Source organism: Saccostrea cucullata, unplaced genomic scaffold (assembly GCF_032062105.1).
Source record: "Saccostrea cucullata isolate Sc308-1 unplaced genomic scaffold, CSIRO_AGI_Scuc_v1 ctg8796, whole genome shotgun sequence".
NCBI lineage: Eukaryota > Metazoa > Mollusca > Bivalvia > Ostreida > Ostreidae > Saccostrea > Saccostrea cuccullata.
This window is the reverse complement of record NW_026932056.1, coordinates 37829-49931: the sequence shown is the minus strand read 5'-3', so window position 1 is coordinate 49931 and position 12103 is coordinate 37829. Positions and strand designations below refer to the sequence as shown.

General features: G+C 31.7%; 1 protein-coding gene across 1 annotated transcript; it reads right to left on the bottom strand.

Annotated features, from left to right (window-relative positions):
• Nucleotides 1-148: 148 nt before the first annotated feature.
• LOC134234378 (CXXC-type zinc finger protein 1-like) lies at nt 149-5658 on the bottom strand (the record flags this gene model as incomplete). Its single annotated transcript, XM_062716439.1, has 10 exons — nt 5454-5658; nt 5066-5198; nt 4727-4827; nt 3825-3934; nt 3515-3607; nt 3024-3092; nt 2439-2527; nt 1025-1109; nt 680-778; nt 149-345 (listed from the first exon to the last, which is right to left on the bottom strand). Coding segments are annotated over exons 2-10 (968 nt in total), but the record flags the coding sequence as incomplete, so codon positions are not given.
• Between the last annotated feature and the right edge of the window lie 6445 nt (nt 5659-12103).

Below are 12103 nucleotides of genomic sequence, written 5' to 3'. Positions count from 1 at the left end.
GCCTTACTTTGGGTATCAACAAATTTGATTTGCATTGGAGAAAGTTTAACCCACATTATGTTGCCATATGGGGTCATCAGTGTTTCACAAACACATCTTATTTGTGGTTATTTTTCCTGCTTATTTTAATGATCAGTGTATTGTGTACATGTATAAAATGAAATGACCATACCTTTTGGCTAGTTTAAGACCACAATCATCTGAACAATACTTGGAATTTGGTCTGGCTGCCTCGATACAGCCAGGCCCAAAGCATTGTTTTGGCTCATCAATCTCACTCTCACGAACTTCTTCTATCTCAGACCTCTTCCTCTTCGATTCAAAAGAAGCATTCTCTTTGGCTTTCTATGAACAATAATTAAAGTGTAAACAGATACCTATGCACTTAAGCAAATGTACATCAACCTTCAGAATTTTATAGGTTTTTTTTGTTGTTGCCTTCTGTAGAAGCACAAATTTTCATATGGATAAAATTTCGTTGATTAACCATTTAAAGAGGTTACATGGGCATTTAATTTAAATTAATTGTTTCAAAAGTGACCCTATTCAACATAGAATCATATACATGTATAATATCGTGTGGGACTTTGTTGATAATTGTTGAAAAAAAAAATAAACGAAATTTATTCCCCCATGAATATTTCTGCTTTTACAGTATCTACAAAGTAAGACCTTTTACCTTTGTCTTTTTGTCTGGTGAGTGCTTGCGTCCTCTTTTCTTGTACTTCTTTTTAGCTGACCCACTCTCTGACATACTTTTCTTCCTCCCCCTCTTACCCTGAAAACAACCACAACAGAGACTGTTCAATCCACCTCCTTACAGTGAAATTACAAAATTAACATGGGAGTCCAATTTTCGCTATTTTTGTGGTATGAAAAGACCCGAGTTTCACAAGTGGACTGTTGATCAATCAAGTGTTAAATTTCTCATTTACTAGTATATTATATAAAACTTAGGAATTTAGCTGTGTTTGATTCGTTGAGTTTTGATTGATACTAACAATACGCGGATGTGAGTTTTTACCTTTGGTGATTTTTCAATGTTCTCTGAGCCATAATCTGGATCATCATCGACATCCATAAAGTCATCGTCGTCATCGCGAACACCACTGGAAGTACAAAATCATCACATAATGAGGACACACGGCTCTTTATAATCGTTAATCATCACTGATTAATTTTTAATAAAGCCTAAATCAAATTACAAGCATAGTGAAATAACAATTTGAATTTTTCACAAATAAAAGTCATTTACTTTACTATTGTTTACACATGTAGAGAATCATGCAACTTGCTGCATACATGTATATGCTATGGAAGTACATGTATATAGCAAATATATATATTTATATTCATTTACAATAATATCACAGAAAGAAATCTGTATTATCTGTATCCCAACGGTCATGCTTTTATGTAAATGTTTTTCCTTTTTCTTGAAGGAAAAAAGACTTTTACCACATTATATGTATTTGTACAATTTCAAACAGCACTGAAGCAAAAAATAAGATTTACTCATCACCTTAACAATTGAAATAAAAATCTCAACTAAAATTAGAATTATGAAAAAAATACTAGAAATTAAAGTTTAAGCAGAATATTACCTTTCTTTTAAATAATTAAAAAACATAAAAGATTGGTAAAACTTAAAATAAATGCATGCAGAATAAAATTTTCAAATTAACCAGCAACAAGATTCAAAGTCTATATCAAATTAAAGCTTGCATGTCTACTAACCACTCTATGATTCTACAATATTGACAAAACATTTCAATGACCTCATTAAATTAGTTAACTAGAAATATATCCATAGGAAATGAATGCCCAGCAGCAAAGATTAATTTATAGTGCAATGTGAGAGCTTTCAGCAATTTGAAACGTGTTTCTATGTATGTTTATGAAACTAAGGTAAAAACCAAATAGAGAAAAGTGAGGTCAAGGTCACAGGAAAAGTCAAGATAGAAATTATTAGCTCTTATCAATACAGGTCTGTGCATTCATGAGTTTTGCTAACTAACCATATAAGCAGAATTTTAGCGAGAATTTAATTTTGGGATACTTCTGAGATCGCTAGAATTAAATATTAATTGCTAAAAATTAATTCCATTGTTTTTGTGATAGCTTCTTTAGCGAGCATTTAAAAATCCCTAAAGTTGCGTCTCGCTAAAAATAAAATACCATTTTTAATACTACTAAATGCTAAATTTGAATCTTGCTAAAATTTCCATTTATTTGGTGATGGAATGGAAAGATGGAAGGACAAAAGATGGGCATGACAAATAATATTCTTGGCCTAATTCATGGTGGACAATAAAAATGTAAACTCTGAAGTAGGATGCAATTCACCAAACAATCACACTTATTAATAACTAGTATTGTTACTAAATCTACAGAATTGTGGATGCTGAAATTCAGGTGAGTGTTAATCCAAATCTTACCTGTAATACTCTGTCCTGATAGACTCTGTTTCTGTGGTCAGAACACACTCTTGTTTTTCCATGGATTTTTTATTCATCATATTTAAACCCTGAAAAAAAGTTTTTCCTGCTCAAAGATGGATTATAGTATGATATTTTTTTTCTTAGTAATTGTTAGATCAAATTACATGTGTATAGAATTTTTAAATACCCCTTTCTGGAACAAAGCCATATGGAGTTAAAGTAGATAATATCGGTATATTCATAACAAAATATCAGTTAACATACATTTTATCTCTTAAAGAAATACTTGTTAAAATATATGGTTGTTAATTATTACTGCTGTGTTTACAATATTAAATAATTTGAGAAGGTCTATGGAATACTGTAAACCAACTATTATTCATGTCATCTTTTATTTGGGATTCTTCAGTTTGAAATCAATCTGCTACGATTAATTTTCATGAATAAGGAAACTTTTTCTACGAAAACAAAGCAAAATAAATGGTTCACGGCATTAAATATTCGCGACTTAAATTAGGTTGCGAAACTTGTGAATATTTCTCACATGTGAATAAAAGTTGGTTTACAATATGATGGACATACGAAATTGAGGCATTGTCGTAGTCTGCATTTCTGTCGGATCTTGTTTGGACCTCCAAACTTCTTCATGTCCTGTCAAAATTAAATACAAAGAATAATTAATGAGAACAGGTTCATTGCATGTACATTTCACACTCTACATAACCATTTAAGACCAAAGTTTGACAATGAAAACCATCAAAGTTCAACTCTGTACAACTGTTTCATATCAGACATAAGACATGTAAAATACATCCCAAATTTATTCAATCATCTCTATCCTTGATGAAAAGATTCCATAAAAAAGCAAAGAATCTTAATTTTGGGAAGTTTCTGATCTAATACAAGGAGATCAGAAAAATGACACACTGATGATAGCCAGTTATTGTCACCAAAAAAAAAATCTGAGAATATAACTAGAAGCAATTATGAATGTGTGTACAAGTTCCTAATAGGACACTTCACTCCTGTCATTACAAATTGATTATACACATACATATAAAATGTACACATACCTTGCAGTAGTCACATCGTGCACAGTCCTCTGTTCTGTGGCAGGCTGTACACTCCCCACAACGCCGCGACGACTTCTTCTTACTACTAGAATCCTAGAAAGAAATGCAGAAGAAACTGAAAATTTCATCTGTACATGCATTAACATAAATTCATATTTCTATTATTTTAAAGAGAAAAATAATAAAAATATCCTAGTTATTAACAGTGTCTTTAATTTTTTTCTTTCTGGAAGTAGTTTTCTGAAAACATACAACAATTTGCTTCTTCAAAATCAAACATGTTGAAATTAAAAAGAAAACAACAACTTACATCTCTGCTTCTGAATTCTCTGTCAGAATGTGATGAATGTTTGTGAGAGGAGTGTTTCTCCTTGGAACTTTTCTTGTGTTTGTATTTGATTTCCAGACTTGGATCGTGTTCTAAAATATAACGTAAATGTAAGTACTATTATCGATGTACATCATGTTCATGCATATACTTTTAAAGAAATCTTAGTAGATATTTGAATTATATGTTAAATGACTACAGAAGCTGACAAATGGTGGATCTGTAATTATTTTCCTTCTGTTTTTAAACAGCTTACTTTATAAGGCCAAAAATAAAAATAGTCTTGTTTCCTGCTACCCGACCTACCCTATTTTTTTGCACCCGACCCTAAAGTTTTTATTTAGTTTTTGAGGGAAAATCGAAAATTTCATGATCAAAAAGTGAAAAAAATATACATTCAGTTGGTATTTCATGAAATATATATGTTTTAAATATGGACTTGCAAGAAACACTACTTATTAATAATATTTTAAATTATAATATTGACCATTGACATGTTTAATTTGGTTTTGTAATAGTTCATATCCAACAAATACCATTGGAAAAAAATAAAATAATTAAATATAAAAAAATAAAATAATTTTCCGACCTACCTACCATATTTTTTTCAGGCTGGTAGCAGGAAACAAGACTATTAATTTTTTTGGCCTAAGCACAAATCTTAACATACTTAAAGACTGTGATTTTTTCACTTCAGAAGTATAAAATGCATACAATAATACATGTATCCCAACATTTCCATATACATAACATTAAAATTTTGGGTTGAGATTAATAAACTTTAAGTCGCTCATTAAAAGTTTTAAACATGTTAAATGGAACAGTGCTGACCCGCAATCTTTTCAGATTTATATGAAAAAATGAAAATCAAAGCAGTCTCTCACGTCTACAAGAAGTACAGTAGAAGTGTTTTATAAGTTCGGCATCTTTCTGGGTGACTCCGATACAATCTCCATGGTACCATTCTTCACAATTGTCGCAACCACTGTTGGTGAAAGAAAGCAAACAATATAAATGAAAACAACTAAGAAAAATACACACACTAAGTCACAAATTCTAATAATAATCCTGTATTATGATAATCTTACTACCATATTATATCATTAAAATAGCAAGCTTCTAAATGCATAATGTGCATGACTGTACTCAAAAAGGCATTACAATCAGTTTCATAATTGATATAATTAAAAAGAAGAAGCTTCAATAATTAAGGCTATACATACATCATAAATCGACTACAGTCTTTGGAGCGACAGATACAGTACTCCTGCTCATAAGCTCCTCCTGGTCCCTCATGGTCCATAATACGGATTAACTGATCCACTTTGGTTTTCCTCTCTGGTAACATACTCCTTACTTATCGTTGATTGAAAATAAATCAGTATTTTAAAGATCCTTCCTGGATTTACTAAGTTGAACCAGAAATCCAGTTTTTTTTCTCTCTCAAATGCAATCTACCTCTGGAAAAAAAGGAAGTGAAATTTATTTTTCAAAGAAAAAATATTGCTTTTATAGTAGCACATATAGTTAAACATCAGCATTGCAATTTCATGCTATATTTAAGCATATTGTAAAGAATTAAAACACAAAAAGTAAACAATCTCGAATTACCTCTAAAACTTCTTTCATTTTTTGTTGAATTCAGAAGTAACAGGATTGTATGACATCTAGATCTTCATCCACTGCACTTTTAAACTACTTTTAATCCTTGAAGAAATGATACATTGCTTAAAATAAGAAAAAACTAAGATCTATTGGAAAAAAAATATCGTATTTTGTAAATGTTAATATTTTCAAAGCCGAACACGGCTTCCCATCTGCGTCAACTCAATGTTTGAAAACTACAAATTACGGACCGGTGTCGATCAAATTCCCGGATCTAAAAACTTTTGGGGACACCAATATTTTAGGTTTCTTCTACTCTTCCATTCGTTTGTATTGATTAATATTTTTGTACCCTTTAAGTGTTAATATGTTTTACGGTGTGACCGTTGGGGCGAGCGCAGTTTATTTACTATCATAAACCTACACATGTACTGTCTATCATTCAAGAAAAAGAAAGCAAAAAGAACTAGGAGACTTATTGTTCACAGAACAATAAGAGGTCTTTCCACCTTCTTTGTATTTCAATTTCATGTAATATTTATCTCTTTAAAATTAAATTTCATAAAAAAGAAACCAGGAATGGCTTAAAAGAAGGAAAAAAATGAAAAAAAATCAAAATTTGGAGGTGACCTTGACCTTTGACCTTCAAGGTATTTTCAAGGTCAAAGGTCAAGGGTCACATTGTAATTAACCTCAGGTCTCTATGACGTATAGTTTTAAAGTTATAAGGTTTCATGGAAAGCACAAAAGAATTAAAGGGCAGTAACTCATTCAAGGAGTCACCAGGTCCTTTCTCACTTGAACATGAAAGTTGTGCCTAAAGTCCCATAAGACATAAGTGAAGGTTTCATGTCTTTACGATTTACTTTTTCGGAGCAATAGCAATTACAAGGTTTTTCACAAAAGGGGCAATAACTTTTAATAGGGTCAATCGTAAGGGACAAGAATGAAATCATTGAAATAGGTTTAAGAGTACATATTAATGATGCAAAGACATTAAGTATATGTTAAAAGACAAAAAAGATATAAAAAGAGCTTAATTTCTCAATTTTGGAATGACCTTGACCTTTGACCTTTACATGAATTTTATGAGCAAAGGTTAATGAATCTTATGCAGTTAGTTCCATGTCTTAACGACTTCTCATTTTGAAAATTTTTAATTATTTGTACAATTCAAAGATTTTCAGGGGCAATAACTCATTGAAGGGGTCACCAAATATTTTCGCAATGAATAGATTCCAGAGTCTTCTAAAGGAGTCAAAAACATTAGTGAAGGTTTTATGTCTCTGCGGTTTACGGTTTCGAAGTAGTAGCAATAACAAGGTTTTTTGCACAAAGGGCAATAACTTTTAATAGGGTCAATTTTAAGGGATACGAATAAAATGTTTGAAATAGTTTTAAAAGTGCATAATAATGATGCTAAGACAGTTTGTATATGTTAAAAGACAAAAAAAGATATAAAAAGAGCTTAATTTCTCAATTTTTGAATGACCTTGACCTTTGACCTTTACATGAATTTTAAGATCAAAGGTCAATGAATCTAATGCAGTTAGTCCCATGTCGCTACGACTTCTCGTTTTGAAAATATTTAATTATTTTTTAAAATTCAAAAACTTTCAGGGGCTGTAACTCATTGAAGGGGTCACCGAATGCTTTCGCAGTGAATAGATTCCAGAGTCCCTTCAAGTAGTCGAAGACATTGGTGAAGGTTTCATTCTTCTATGGATTACGGTTTCGGAGGAGTAGCGATAACAAGCATTTCTTGCGAAAGGGGCAATAACTTTGAAAGCGGTCATAGTTCATATGCGTTGGGTCAAATTTGTTCCTAACTTTTAATGACCTTTACGATGAACAAAAAGTCTTTTCGATAAATGTCGAAACAAAAAATCAGCGGAAGAAAAATAATAGGAATAATAATAAACATAAGCAAATCAATAGGTCTTTCCACAGAAAGGTGGAAAGACCTAATAAAACAAAACAATAAAAAGAAATCATTTCCCAAGCATCGGGATCGAGTTCCAAACTTCTCGGAAGTTTCCGACAAAATCGGAAATACCCGAACCGTTGAAGTGACGAAAGTATGACGTCATACAAAAAGTTCTGTTGACTTAGGACGCAAACGCTAGTTTCATGGAAAAGAGATTGCATTAAATCGTTCTTTTCAAGTAAGTTGTTGCTATGTTTTAGCCATCATGTTGCTATGCACCGCAACATGTTTTCCGAGTTTCACGGAAGCAACCGACATAACTTCGTCAAAATTCGTAAGTTTCCGGTGACGTCATTTGTATCATTTCCGAAGGGCAAGGTGAAGGCCGGTGTTGTGGCATTGGGGTATTTTTTTGAATAAGGTAAGGCAAAATCATTTCGTTAAAATTTCGGTAAGAAACAATGTTCCTTTAATTTTTTTACTATTTTTGATTTATTCGCGCAAAGGACATTGGGTAGTGCAGGAATTCTGGGAATGTTGCACAGAGAAATTTGGCTGACGTATGTACAGATTTAAATCCGAATTTCCTCTGTTCATACACGTTAGTCTATTGAGCTCGCTTCGCGAGCGTCGCTTCGCGACGCTCGCTGCGCTCGCTATAAGAAGTACCATGTTTAGCGTTGTATGCGTATGTAACTGAGCATTATCAAAAATTAAAAAAAATAATTAAAAATCAAATAAATTACTTTTTTTAAATGACTGCAATATTGTATGTCTCATTTTTGCTATGATGGAGATTTAAAGAAGATGGAGGATAATCAAGGCGAACGAAGTGCCTATAGTGCGACAAACATATGAAGTAAAAAAATTAGATCTCAATTATATATACATATATTATATATATATATCCAAATTTTCTTTGATATTTCATCTAACATTAATAACGTAAACATTAATAACGTATATATATATACTTAATGCAAAATCTCTATTATTTACAAAAATCTCAGTCAAAAAAGACTGAAATAACTTACCTATGAAAAAGCATACACACACTACAAAGAATAAAAATGATCAATTTCTCTTTCTTTAACAAAATTTTTCAATATGAGTAGGTTTTCGCTCCATTTTTTGAAAGATAATCCTAAAAGTTTGCAATCAAATATAACTTTTTTTGTTTACAAAAACATGGAGCAAAGACCCACTATACCCTTTTAAAAAAGTACACTTTTATTACATAAATTGTAGCATAATGGTTAGCGCTTTAGTTTCAAAACAGTACGATACTCTTGGATTTTAATTTTTATTGCTAGAGTTCAAATCCAGGAATACCATTTTATATTTTGTAAAGAATATTTTTTTTCTGAAACTTTTTTTTTCTCAGAAAAGGTTTTTTCCCCTAAAAATGTCATAAATTTCAATAATGAGAACTTAATTTAAATACTCTTGAAATTTTAAAATTGAATATGATTTCTTAATCTCTGAAGCTATAGGCATTCTGCACGCCTTGTTCCCCCATCTTCTTTGTCCATTATTTGGTAGGATTTTTTTTTTCTCGGATTATTTTTGAACAGCTATATAAGGAATAAATGATTTAATGTCTTCAAATTGCTTGTTCTGGAAAGAAAAAAAAATGTCCTACTTAAAAAGTTTGGAATACACCTAGGCCTTTTAAAAATGTTTTTCTATTCATGAAATTTCATTTAAAAAAGACTGAGAAGTTTGCATTCTCTATTCCCAGCATTTGTCACCCAGGCTCTCAATGTCATACAATCCATTAAAAAAGATGCATGTACCGTGCTATTCGCAGGGTCTGACACGTACAAATGTACATCTGTTTCTTATTTTGGGCGAAAGTTTTACTATACAAAATAAACTGAATAAAACGTTAAGGATAACCAATTTTTTTTTCGATAAACATAATAAAATGACTTAAATTTTTTAAATGCCCCCCCCCCCCCCCGGCCCCCCTCCATTCAAAGTATGATGTGACTAATATTGATAATTTGATACATAACAAACCAATACAACTATCATTATTCCTGGTTTTACTCTTAAAATACACAAAAATCCTGGAACTTCCAGGGTCTTTGCCCACTGGGCCCCCACCAGAGCTTTGCCCTGGACCCACTAGGGGCGTTAAGGCGGCTCTCAGACCACCTGCCTGAACGAAGTTAACCCCCCTCCCCTTAATCACAAATCCTGTATCCGCCCATGACATGTGTGATGGTTTGGGCCGTACATGTATTTTAAGATAAAAAGTGCAGAAGCAGAGTTTTACAAAAATTTCAACAAAACTCTTTTAATTAAGTAACCATGACAACACCTTCATTGGTATACTAATAAAAAAAAAGACCAACAGAAAAACATGTCTTACTGAAGTGTACTTGTGTAAAAGTTTTCTTGACATGATGCACACCAAAACCTGCAGCCAGGAGGACTAAAGCATTCTGATTTGAACACCCCCCCTCCCCCCCCCCCCCCCCCCCCCCCCCCCCCCCGATATCGTCAACTAGTCACGGGCATAGAGACAAACAGGCAGGTGGACGACTATGGACACCTTTCTAACCGCAAATCAAGTTAAAAAAAACTCTGACCAATATGGCACGCCAAATTCACAAAATGAGCTAATCATAGTTTCACAGTCGTCGATAAACTAGGTTTATCGGTTGTAAACTATAGTTTACGGACTGTTAACTATAGTTAACAACGTTCATCTATATTTTACATCTGTAAACTATAGTTAACACGATAATCTATGTTTCACAACCGTAAACTATACTTAACACCAAAAACAATCATTTGTGATTGAAAAACATAGATTAATTATCTGATAAATACAGTTTCACGATTGTAAACTATGGTTTACAACTCTTAACTATAGTTAACGATCGTAAATTATAGTTTACAGACGTGAATCTATGTTTATCAACAAAATCTATTGTTAACGTTTTACAGACAGATAAATATGGCACGCCAAATTCACAAAAATGAGATAATCATAGTTTCACAATCGATAAACTAGGTTTATCGGTTGTAAACTATAGTTTACATACCGTAAACTATAGTTAACAAGTTAATCTATATTTCACATAAACCATAGTTAACGCGATAATCTATGTTTCACAACCGTAAACTATACTTAACACCGAAAACAATCATTTGCGATTGCAAAACATAGATTATCTGATTTCACGATTTGTAAACTATAGTTTACAAACTGTTAACTATAGTTAACGATCTGATAAATATAGTTTCACAAGTTGTGAAACTATGATTAACAACTCTTAACTATAGTTTACGATTGTTTATGTTTATCAACAAAGTCTATTGTTAACGCTTTATTACAGACAGATAAACTTAAATTAGCATTCGTAAACTATAGTTAACAACCGTTAAATATAGTTTTACAGATGAAAACTATACTTAAGGAATCGTTAACTATAGTTTACGGTTTGTAAACTATAGATTACAGTCGATAAACCTAGTTTATCAATTGTGAAACTATGATTATCTCATTTTTGTGAATTTGGCGTGCCATATTATGGATAAACTTAGATTAGCATTCGTAAACCTTAGTTAACAACCGTTAAATATAGTTTTACAGATGAAAACTATACTTAACGAATTGTAAACTATAGTTCACGATTTGTAAACTATAGTTTACAGTCGATAACCCTAGTTTATCAATTGTGAAACTATGTTTAGCACGCCAAATTCACAAAAATGAGCTAGTCATATTTTCACAGTCGATAAACTAGGTTAATCGGTTGTAAACTATAGTTTACGGACTGTTGACTATAGTTAACAACGTTCATCTATATTTTACATCTGTAAACCATAGTTAACGTGATAATCTATGTTTCACAACCATAAATTATACTCAACACCAAAAACAATCGATCATTTGCGATCGCAAAACATAGATTATCTGATAAATACAGTTTCACGATTTGTAAACTATGGTTTACAACTCTTAACTATAGTTAACGATCGTAAATTATAGCTTACAGACGTAAATCTATGTTTATCAACAAAATCTATTGTTAACGTTTTATTACAGACAGATAAACTTAGATTAGCATTCGTAAACTATAATTAACAACCGTTAAATATAGTTTTACAGATGAAAACTATGCTTAACGAATCGTTATCAGTAGTTTACGGTTTGTAAACTATAGTTTACAGTCGATAAACCTATTTTATCAATTGTGAAACTAGGTTTAGCTCATTTTTGTGAATTTGGCGTGCCATTTAGTAGGACCTTTGAACACCAAGCAGAAAAACTTGATGGTGTTACAGTATGCCTTTCTTTCTTCTCACTGTTACAATTTTTACCAAATGATGTAATCTCATATCAATCGACTGTCCTTCCACTTTCTCGTTCATATAATATGTACAAAAGTTCTAATTGTAACGAAGCACCCCTTTTATCAATTTTTTAATTAAAAGAGAAGCCACACACAGAATTTCCAATGAATCAATTTTTATTAATTTTGTTGTTTTATTTTTTCAAAACACAGAAGAAATTTTTCAGGCAATTTTCTTTCAAATAAAGAGAACAAATTTCAAATACAAGTGATATGCAAAAAGATCATTCAGAAGCATATTGTCATTAAAAAGCATTAAAACAACGCTTAAAATTCCTGCCTGTTGCATTTTGCTAGGTTTTGGAAAAATCACATTAATTTACAACAGCTACATGTATCATAGCAATTTAAACCGATTT